This window comes from Dermochelys coriacea, chromosome 13, assembly GCF_009764565.3.
Source record: "Dermochelys coriacea isolate rDerCor1 chromosome 13, rDerCor1.pri.v4, whole genome shotgun sequence".
NCBI classification, from domain to species: domain Eukaryota; kingdom Metazoa; phylum Chordata; order Testudines; family Dermochelyidae; genus Dermochelys; species Dermochelys coriacea.
The window spans coordinates 4,056,707-4,068,366 of NC_050080.1; the positions used below are offsets into that span (position 1 = coordinate 4,056,707).

Consider the following 11,660-nt stretch of genomic DNA (forward strand, 5'->3'; position numbering starts at 1 on the left):
TACTGTTTGATATGTATTCATGTGCAGCTACTTTCAAGAGTGAAATGCCAAGAAAAACCCAGAGCAAGATTTTCTCCTTCTGCAGTAATCAGAACAGGAAAACTGGCTTTCAAAAGACAGACACATTGACAGGATCCAGCAGCATAAGAGCACCTACCAACCCACGCAGTTTGCATGTCTTGCCCCTCAATATGGAGCCAGAGTGTGGTAGGTGTAGATGTATTGGGCGGAGATCTTGCCCTCTAACTCTAGAAAAGAATGGTCAAAAATGTGTAGGAAATCCAAATTATGTTTACCCTTTTTAGAACAGTATAAAGCCATCTTTTATTACACAGTTATTCATATGTATTTAAGCATTCAGATACAGCAGTGATGAATGTGGTATAAAAGCCTATAAAGAATAAAATCGAATTTGGGTTTTCTTGTTCAACTATGTCCATTCTGTCTAAGTACTTGCGTGGCCTAGGATGAGTGACCCTTGAGGACTAATGCAGTTATCCTCACACTTACCCTGTGAGGTCAGTAGTATTACCCAGCTTAATAGATGGGGAATTGAGACACAGCAAAATTGAGTGAGGTCACACAGAAGAAACTGTGTGATAGGGCCAGGAGTTGCACCTCTAAGATACAGGGGGCTCATAAAACACATTGCACACACTTTCAACCATTGCTTTCTACAAAATGCACTGGAAACATGAATGTGTAAGAACTTCCAAATCAGAGTTACTGGAATTTAGTGTCTTTTCTCTCTTTCTCTCCTCCCCTCCTTCCCCACCCCGGCACCTTCTCTCTCAACTGCTATTTTTAGGAAGATTCCAGTGCTCTAAATGCAAATCTGAGGATGATGTGCCTTTTAAATGCCAGTTATGTACCTTCACTTGCTGCAAAACATGCTGGGAACAGTTCTTAAAGGTTGGCTTTGCTTATTAGTTTCCATTATTTTCTGAAACTTTTAGTAAATTTTGTGTTGGTTTAATGAACCAGATGGACAGCCCTGGATTTGGAAGTCCTCTGCTTACCAACAACAAACACAGTTCAGGCTTCCCTCAGGGCCTTGCCACTCTGACTCCATCATCTCCATGCTGCAGTGATTGAAGGCGTACCATACCTTTTGTCCTCGTTGAGACATAAAGCCTCACCCCATCTGAGCCTTTCCCAATTTTTTCTGCCTCCAGAGAGGTGCAAGCGGCAATCTATGGAACTTAATTTGTGACAGAGATTTTTCATACATCTTAACTCTTATTTTAAACATTTTCTTTGCCCGGTTTCATTTCATTCCTGAAGTGTCTTCTATAAGGCACAATCATGAGGCAACCTTCCTGCCATCACTGCATCATCCTGTTACTTCAGAGTTATCCTGGCTTGCAGAGATGGATGCCTTCCCCCTGGATAAGAAGATGAAAGCATTACTGCAAAGTATCTCTTTGGTAGCATCCTCCACAACAGATACTTTCCTAGACTTCCTGTGCTGTGCAGTGCCTTCAGTGACTCAAGCATGGTAGCCCAATAAGATCTGTGGCTCTGCCCCTGAAAGGCAGATGAGAGGATGAAAAGGATTGACAGCTTCCATGTACTCAGGGGTGAGGATGAGTGTGTTAATCAGAGAACCTGTAGACAAGTTGGTCACAAAGACATCAGAGAAGAAAGAGAAATCTCTCCCCTCTCATCCACGAAGCAGTACAGAAGGGACTATGAGCAGGTATTCAGAAACGAGCAGTCCTTCTGTACCTACTGGTCTTAGCTTCATAGGGACTTTTTATCAGGAAGACGACCCTGGAATATATTGACAAAGTCGTGGAAAATCCAGATTAAATTAATAATAGACATCTTTAGACAAATGGGTTCTAGAATCGATTCAGAACAGCTGTTCAATAGAATTTCTCCCCAAAATGCATGATATTCCCAACATTAAAGAATCCAGGAAATTACAAGAAGGCCAAAAGGCCATTTTGTGATTGCTGCAGATTAGGGTTATAGAACCAGTTCCATCAAACAAGTAATCTTATGGAGTGTATTTGATTGGGGGTTTTTTTGGTTCAAAATAGGACAAGGCCATGCAAGCCACCTTGGATCTCAAAGCACTCAGTTTATTCACCCAAAAGTCAAACTTAAGTATGGAGGCTTTTAAGTCTGTCATAAAAGCTCTGCATCCCCAGAATTCCTGTCATTGATAGAGCAGAAATGGGAGTGAAGTGTGTCATTACAAGTGTCTGCATTTCTGCCACTATAAGAGACACTTTGAGTATAGGTCCCTTCCTTTCAATTTGTTGGCCTTGCCATGGATCTTTACTGAGGTCCTAGTGTCAGCTGTCCAAGAAACAGGAATACTCTCTGCCTGTTTCTGGACAGCTTGCTTATCTGGCCCTTCTCGATGGAGAAAGCTGTTGAGACCAGCATCCTGCTGGTATGTGCTTTCTTAATCTCTGCTGCTGAAGGCCCAGGCTGATTACAAAACAGCATCATATCACTAGATTCCTAAGAGCTGAAAAATCCAAAGGTTTGTTTCCTGTTTGCTACAGACCTTTATGAATCCTTCCTTTGAACCTTTGAGGAAGGACTCCCTGTGATTTTTCACTTGTAAACTCTTTCGTAATTGCTATTATGTCAGGCTGGGGAGTTTTTTATTTTGTTTTGTTTTGTTTTTGAAGGGGCGGGGAGCCACAGTACTGCACCATACTGTATTTTTCATCAGGATGAGGTGATGGTTCTTAGGCCTAAATGACACCTTAATTCCAAAGATTAGTTTAGTTTTTTCTTAGTTCACAAGCAAATGAACCTTCCATCCTTCTGCCATAATTCTCAGCAGCCTGTAGAGATGAAATGGCACACCCTTGTTGTATGGAGAGTAGTTACAACCAACCTGTCATGAATGTAGTGCTATCTGCACTTCTGTTACCAGAGGACATGTATTCACTGAGGGAGAAGAAGTGTGTTCTTAATTCTGGTTACTCATCTGCATTAGTTAAATCCGGTTAAAATAGCAGGGAAGACGACAACTCATATTTTTAAACTCACATTAGCAGATTGAGTCAACCATAGGCTCCCCTATAGGCTTTAACTCATGCTGCTAACTCAAGTTAAAAGTGGAGTTTCTGTGTCTTCATAGCTATTTTAACCCAATTCAGTTAATATGGATTAACTAACCCAAATTGGGAGCAAACCTCTTTTTGTTGAAGACCTCCCCCTTCTTGTTTCTTTGAATGCACACAGCACAGGTCTTGGGTCTCTTGCCCTGTTTCATGGAGGACATGTGATTCTTCCACACAGACTAGGATCTGGCTACACTACCCTGTGTATACCAGCCACTTATCCTGCAGGACCAACTGGTTTTCGAGCACCTGCGTTTCCTCCCTTCAGGAACCTGTGACCAGTGATCCAGGGTATGTATGCACTGCAGCTGGGAGTGTGCCTCCCAGCCTGGGTAGACAGATTTGCACTAGCTTGCTAAAAGTAGCAGCGTGGATGTTGCAGGCTGAGTAGCAGCTTTGGCTACTCCCCTAAGTGCAGATCTAGGGGGTTGGATGGGCTTGGACTTGAATGGCTCGCCAAAGCCACCTCCCATGCTGCAACATCCACACTGCTATTTGTAGCAGGTGAGCTTGAGTGAAGGTAGCACAAGTCTATAGGCCCATGCTGGGAGGCATGCTCTGAGCTGCAGGGGTTTCAGGCCTGTTGCCAGAGTTGAAAGCTCTGGAACAACCATGTGTTGGCTTACTTTGTGGCATAGGTCTGGTATAGTTAGATTCATGAGAAGCTGAGTATCTTGCAGTTTTGGAAGCTGTCATTCTCTGAAAGGCTTGGTGTGGGTCAGGTTCTCTGACCCAAGAGACAGGATAAAAGATCTGTTCTGCATCCAGTCACCCAGTAAAGAGGGGGAAACTGAGTGTTAATATTGTGGGACATGAAAGGTGTGAGAGGGGAAACAAATTTCCCCATCTTTCTCTAAAGCCTGGAGGTGGAGAAGCAGCCTCTCATTGTTCAAACCTTGATCCAACTTCATTCCCAGAGGTGATTTGTTTTGTGACCGATGTCTCACCAGAAGGAAATGAACAGCCACTGACCACTTATTTCCTCTGGGCCCCCAAACCACTATCAGATGGTAGTAACATTTGATCTCTACTGACCTAGTCTGGATTCAAACTGGTGACTTGTAGACTAAACTTTGTTCCTTTACTACAAGTTACTCATTCTAAATAATTGGTTCAAGCTTACTACATTTATTGAGGAAGTGACTAACAAACCATCATACATCACACAATGACTTCTCTTTACCCTAATCTTAAATCCTTTCCCAGTCATTATTATGGTAAGACCACTTAAAGGCGTGGGAACAATGATGGTCAATCATTGGAACTTTCAGCACAGGAGGATGTTCAATCCATAGGACATTCACCAAGAAGAGCAGCTTGGGAAAGATATCTCCAGTGAATTCTTTCAAGACCCATTTGGCAAGCTGAGCATCGTGCACATGATGTATACTGACAGGTTTCAGAGTAGCAGTCATGTTAGTCTGTATTCGCAAAAAGAAAAGGAGTACTTGTGGCACCTTAGAGACTAACAAATTTATTAGAGCATAAGCTTTCGTGAGCTACAGTAATGCATCCGATGAAGTGAGCTGTAGCTCACGAAAGCTTATGCTCTAATAAATTTGTTAGTCTCTAAGGTGCCACAAGTACTCCTTTTCTTTGATATATACTGTAGGGCTTTGTCTTTAAATGTTTTGTGAAATTGATGGTCTTAAATGCACCGGTAGATAATGAACAAGTAAACAGTTTTTTCCCTATACCTCTTCCAGTGTGCCTCAGTCCTGATTTGCAGCATTTGTGCATGTTATTCCTGAGCAGAAACTATCCATTGTTCTACCTTGCACAGTGGGTCTGTAATATGGGCAGACTATCATAATACTTTGCATGTGTATAGTGCCTTCCATTTAAGGATATCAAAGCGTGCTTACAAAAGGATGTCTCCTGGGGATTAGATTGAGACAACCAAGCTTCTATCCATTTGTAGCCTTGGAATCCATGTTTCCAGAATCAAAAGGCGAGATCATTAAGCCTCTCTGCTGCATTTTAGCTTCTGTTACTAGGACTGACTAACTTCTATACTGGGAGACCTTGAACTGCTACTGCTCTTGCTGCATCTGTCCTTTTGAGTATGTAGCAATCTCCAAGGCTGTCAATATAGCTTCCATAAGGACTAAATTTGCTTTAGACAATCTCACTTTTAAAATATTTAAAGCATTTTTTTTCTTGGCCAATAGCCTTCATCCCAGAGTTCCTAGGAGGAAGTGGAAAATTTGGTTCTAGGCTGTTACTCTCTGTTCAAAGATGAAAGTCCGCAAGAAGGTTTTGGAGGTCACACTTCCCTCAGTGTGGAAAAAGAACTAGCTCTATTAACTAGGGACATAATAAGGAATCCCACGGGATCAAGTTCATAAAGGCTAGAACTGTTTCACATTAGAAGCAGTGAAACCAACAGGCTGTAACCTTCACAGCAGAGAGGTTTTCAACTCACAGGCTTTATCTTCATGGACCCAAAAAAGGTGTTTTTTACATTGAGGTAACTAACATGCGTTAGCTATCCCACTGTTAAAAATCCACTTATTTCACATAGCTACAATCAGCTAACAGTTACATCTTGTCCTGCCACCACAACTTGGCCATGGCCATAAACATCATGGGTTGCCTTGTGTCTCAAATAGGTCACTTCCCCTCTTCTGTGCTTGAACTGTACAAGAAGAAGTGGGAACTCAAGAAGTTCAGCTACTGTCTCGTTTGTTTTTTCGAAGGACCAAATATATGTATACTTTTGCAGCAGCTGTTACATATTCTGCATTTTCCCCCCTTTATTTTAGTAATTGCACAGTTGGAATTGATTTTACAGAAACCATTCCTGTGGGGTGAGTTGCTATGAGAATTGGGCAGAATTTTTTTGATGGCTAATTTGCTGAGGAGTGCATTCTTAAGAGCACCAAAATTATTGGAAAATTTGGGTCAAATTTAGTGGATAGTTTTGCCTGAAAAAAAGGGGGTACAACTGTAAAAGTCAAAATGTTTTGTTTTCATCATTTTAAGTTGCAGGTTGACATCTCATTTTTTAAGATGTTTCATTTAGAAATTTAGCTAATTAAAAAGGTGAAAAACACTCAAATGACCTGAAACAACAAACTGAAAAAAAAACATTTCAGGTCAGGGTAAATGTTTTGTTTCTGTGGGGGTGGAGGTGGGGAAATCAGTTTTCAGTTTGAGCCGGAACTAAATTTTTTCAGGGATGTGGTTTTTGTTTTGTTGTTGGTTCAGCCCATGAACAGAAAAATTGGTAATTTGCTCAGCTTGAATTGCTACTTCATTAGAAGAGTTTTCCTTTTCTTTCTTGTGTCACAACCAGTTAAATGGTTACATGTTGAGTATGTTTGTAATAATTATAATTGTTGGGGACTGGCAAATGGTGGGCATGACTGATGTTTGTATTGAGACTGCTATTTTGTAGACTTCCTCCTTTGCAGATCTACTCTATGCAGACATTTGAAAAGAAATGTAATGCTTGTAATCTATATGTTTTGTTCATCTGTCTCCCCAGATTGCTAAAAGGTGCCCAGAATGCCAAGCTACTACCAAGAGGAAGCATTTAGCCCAGGTTTTTTTCCTGTCATAACCTCCCTGACAAGGGGCAAGTACATTACATCAGCACTGGTTAAAGAGCCAGCAGAAAAAGAGATTGGAAAAAGAAGCAGGGTGCACATTCATTTACGGACCCTTGATCTCAGCTTCTCACAGCATCATTCCTCTCCTTGGCAAAACTCATCAATCCCCAAAGACCTCGCTTCCCACTTCTCTTTCAGCAAGAGGGGAAAGAAGCAAACATTGTCCTTAGAATTGTAAGGAAATGGGGATCTGCATTTCTTATGTGTTGAATCAGCAGATTCTTGTGCCGTTATGGTCCTTTTAGGTTGAACTTTGACAGCCTGGAGGCGGTTTTTAGTAATTGCCTTCTCTCAAATATTTACTCAATCCTGGAAAATTTCCCAGCAGCAGTAGTGCCACTGAATCCCCTTTTCCAGGAATACCACTTTCCTTTGGTGACTGACAGGAGCTGTTGCTGCTAGGGATTTCAGAGATGTAAGGTGGTGAAAGCCTTTTTAAAAATCCAATACTTTTTACTGTGCATCTGTAGTACAGACCAAACTCATCTTGTGCTTGTACCCACTTATTTATGCCTTCCCTGCCAATCAGAAGCCTATTTCCTATATGGCTATAAGTGCTGAATGTTGCACTGAGCATGCTTCCAAAGAAGATTTGGTTTCTTCTGAGGCACTTGCACACTCCTGTTGTGTCTGTACGGTTTCATACTAATGTTTTCAGAAGTGTAGCAGGGAGAGTGAAAGAACTATTCATGTTCTTTCAAAGTGAACGTACAAACTGATTTGAAACACCATCAAGTTGAAAAAGAGAAACACTGATATTTTCACTCTCTGACTGGGGATATTCATGTTTTGCTAATTTAAGGAATTGTATCAATTTTAAATCTTCAGTGGAAAATCTAAAATAAACTAAGTAAAAATGAACCAGTTTGCACATCCTGAGTGTATTGTACATGGCTTTTTGTTTTTCACTGTGTCTAGAAGAGGTGGGCGTTGAATCCAAGTGGAATCTAAAGTGGAAGTAAATAGAAGTCATTTTGCTATACGATTTTAAATACTCTGATATTTTTGCAACAATCCTTTGATAATTTTTTGTCACTCTTGTGTTTTCAGTTGTCAACTTGTATAACATGATATAATGGCTGTAAGTTGAAACATGGCAAATTCAGACTGGAAATAAGGCATACATTTTTATTGGTTGGGTAATTAACCATTGGCCAATGTACCGAGTATTGTGATAGATTTCCATCACTGACTATTTTTAAATCAAGACTGGATGTTTTTCTAAAAGATCATCAGCTCTAGGAAATATTTTGGGGAAAGTTCCTGTGGCCTGTGCTATGCAAGAGGTCAATGGCCCTTTCTGGATTTAGAGTCTATGAATCAGTGACATACATACGACTTTCAGATGCTTAGAATTTGGGTGGCAGTTTTTGGGTGGGGGGAGCATGGAATTACCCTTTTGGTAGGTTTGATTTGCTTTTGCTTAGCCTAAAAGTGGATTTTGGGTGGAAAGTTTGGTAAAATTCCCTTTGTCCATTTTCAATATATTCAAAAATGAAAGGTGAGATTCTGAGAAATTTGAGAAGGTCTTTTTTTCTCATTTTGAAAACTCAAAACTTTCATTTTTGAAATTTCACACTTGCTGTGGACTTTATCCACGATTAGGAAAGTGCCTTTGACAAATTTGAAGAACCTTCAGTTATAAACAACTTAGTTGTGCATGTGTGGTATGTGACTTTTAGTGTGTCAAAATGTGGAATTGTGGGTATGCATGTGTGCTCAGATTTGAATTCGCATCTATTGGTTTTAACTGCTTCTATGTTTTTTTCCTAATAAGCTCAGACTGGAAGAAGGTGGGGGTGTGTTTTGTTTTTCAGTGATGATGATACAAAAGCTTTTCCTTACTACCTGACTGAATAATTAGAAGGGGAAGTTGAAAGATGAGGATTTAGATGGATCTGAGGATAATCTTGTGCTGGAATATATTCTCCCAGACTTCAATATGTCCTAATATGTGGATGTATTTTACTGTACATTTAAATTTACCAGCACCTTACAGTTAGCATATTAGTTTATTTTTGCTGTCTCTGGCTTTTCTGAGTACCTAGATGTCAGTCACTTTTTTCCCTTTGTTTTTTGGAAAGTGGTCTCAGATGATTTTGAGGACTTCAGCCAGATACACACACACACACTTTATTTTTTCCCAATTTTTTTTAAAACCTTTTTATCTGTACTGCTGATACTAAACTAGGTGTGGGAGACATCAGCAGGGACAAATAATGCAAAGGGATGTAGTCGTCATAAACATGGATGAGAAATAATTAAATGAGGTTTCAACCTGGAAATTTATCCTTACTCAGGAAAACCAAGAGGAAAGATATTTAGCAAATAGTAATGTTGGAAAGGCCCTAGGGCTGAAACACGGCCGGCAACAAACTCCTGCCTCTTTAAAGCTCCCAGGGTCTTGTAATGGATTGATACCACAAAGCTATCATCTGGTTAGGGAGGGAGAGACTATAATACAGTGGTGCAGTGATTAAACAGGAATAGGTGTGGAGGAAACCAGGCATCCCAGATATGGTGTTACCAAACATTAAATATAATGAAATCTTTTTAGTGGTGATATTTTCTTTGTATTAGATCCACATGACATCAATCGCAACCTAAATACTTTTTCTAATCATGAGTCCCCCTTATACCTTTTTAAACAAAAAAATATCAGTCATCATGACTTCATGGAAGTCAAAAATATTCAGTAAAAAGCATCTAAGATTAATACTTTGCACTCCTGTAGCATCTTTGTAAGTCATCTGAGATCATTACATGAATCAAGTGTCACAACCACTCCTGATGGTTCAGTTCCAGCCATTGATTTTTGGTGCTAATTTCACACCTTAATGCTGCTTGTGTTAGGCCTGTGCAACCTGTGGCATGTGAACTTTAAGAATAGAGCAGAATCATAATGGATTCTATTATAATGAAACTCTCTTTGAGGCAGTGGAATATTTCAGTGCACTGCAATGTGCAGTCTGTGATTCTGGTTGTGTGGAAAAAACTCAAGTTCCTTTGTCATTTAAAAGAACTGCACCTTGCTCCTTTCACCACTAGAGGGAAGTTGTAGTACAGGATAGTACATGGGTTTTCACTGAAGTATGTAGTAAAGAAATGATAACTTCACCTGTATTTATTTAAGGGAGCTTTAACTGCTGCAAACTCATGCAGCTGTCTTTTACTTTGTCTTATTTTTGATTAGTGGGTTTCACAGTCTGGTGGATGGAAATTATTATAATTATTCAGGTAACAGAAATAGAAAATTGTTCAGTAAAGTTTGTGGGAAGATAACCAGGTGAGTGACCTTGCTGTTTTTCTCATCCATCCCAAAAATGTAAACCCCCAAACTAGAACATCTTCATTTCACATTCTTCTGCATGGATATCTTGGGGGGTAGGAGAGATGGGTGGTTGGATCTTAAGAAGATATTTGGAGACCCTGGATTTATTAACCTTCTGGGTCAACTGTAAATCTCAATATATAACACAAGCATTTGGGGAAGGGATAGTTTGAGGAATGTAGAGTGGTCATTTGTGAAATGATGATTATTGTGGGTTCAGTCCTGTGATCTTACCAATAGATGGGTCTCTAGCTGGGTTCTGACTTAACACAGTTTAGAGCACAAAAATAATTGGGTTGAAGTAATAGATTGACTGTATTCTTACCTTCCTAAAGGTCGGAGGTGAGGTGGGTGGGGAAGCTGCTGCTGTTCCATGGATACCGAATTTCACTCTCTAGTAGTGAACTACTAGTGTAGCACCTCCAATGAGCACTACAATTATAAAACAAAAATTAACTATAATACTTTGGGTTTGGCTGCAGGGCCAGAAGTCGCTCACTGCTTAGCCCTACGAGGCTGGTATCAAAGTGTCAATTTTAAATGGAACATCTGGACATCCGTGGTGCACCAGGCAGATGAGTCAATCATTTTCACTTAACAAATCCAGTGGCTTCATTAATCAGAATGACTGTGCTGTTTAAACTGCTGCTTGATAGACATACTGCAAGAAAAGTACAGGAGGACTTGTGGCACCTTAGAGACTAACAAATTTATTTGAGCATAAGCTTTCGTGAGCTACAGCTCACTTCATTGGATGCATGCATGCATACTGCAAGAAAGGGTGTTAATGCAGATCTATTTTTCATCTGAAATAGTGGGAAATCAAGAAAATCTTCCAGATAAATGCTTGCACTTGTTTAACCATTCAACAGTATTAGTATATGATTGTTCACCATTTCAGTTTGTTCAAAGATTAGCAAATGTTTACACATGATCCTTGCAACTTCTTGGAAATGCCCTCACTGAATGGGTAGCTAACAGTAATAACAAGCTGTGAAAATCCATTATATGTTGATAGAAATTATTTAGCCTTTTGGTTACCAGAGAATAAAGTGTGTCAAAGCTCCACAGAAACTAACAGGCAACCAGATATTCACAGCATCCCTCTCAAATCCCTGTTTTCTCAGGGAAATGGCTGCTACTTTCAAAACTATTGGACATTTGTAGCTTGTCTGCCTTCTATATATACGTATATAATTTAGTTTTAATAAAATTATTTAGATAAGTGCATATTGAGGAAGCAAATGCCTACCAGTCTCCTGCTGACAGTGACTGAATTGAATGAGGTTGCAAATCATCCAGGTTAATATTATCCAGATCATGCTTCCTAAAAATAACAGCAATAAAGCTAAAACCCCATTTGGAATATGGACCTGTAAAGGTCAGCCCGTTATGTCTCCATCACATGGTAGGAATTGCCAGACCAGACCAGTCGACCGAATGCATCCAATGAAGTGAGCTGTAGCTCACGAAAGCTTATGCTCAAATAAATTTGTTAGTCTCTAAGGTGCCACAAGTCCTCCTTTTCTTTTTCCAGACCAGACTAGATCTCATTTCCATCTGGTACAGTATCGGCTCTCTGACAGTGGCCAGAGTCAGATGTGTTAGAGGGAATGTACAAAAAAC

The 11,660-nt window shown here is 40.0% G+C and overlaps 1 protein-coding gene across 22 annotated transcripts in view; it reads left to right on the forward strand.

Annotated features, from left to right (window-relative positions):
* Nucleotides 1–7,564, forward strand: part of RTEL1 (regulator of telomere elongation helicase 1) — a 124,910-nt gene extending 117,346 nt beyond the window's left edge. For 9 of the 22 annotated variants that reach the window (XM_043496019.1, XM_043496021.1, XM_038369084.2 and 6 more), the window contains 4 exons: nucleotides 28–207; nucleotides 809–912; nucleotides 3,211–3,380; nucleotides 6,580–7,564. In XM_043496019.1, coding sequence (XP_043351954.1) covers nucleotides 28–207; nucleotides 809–912; nucleotides 3,211–3,380; nucleotides 6,580–6,631 — 506 coding nt within the window. In that variant the 3' untranslated portion in view covers nucleotides 6,632–7,564. Of the gene's footprint in view, nucleotides 1–27; nucleotides 208–808; nucleotides 913–3,210; nucleotides 3,381–6,579 lie in introns of those variants that run through there. The other 13 variants (XM_043496026.1, XM_043496027.1, XM_038369089.2 and 10 more) reach the window with 5 other exon arrangements.
* The last annotated feature ends 4,096 nt before the right edge of the window (nucleotides 7,565–11,660 follow it).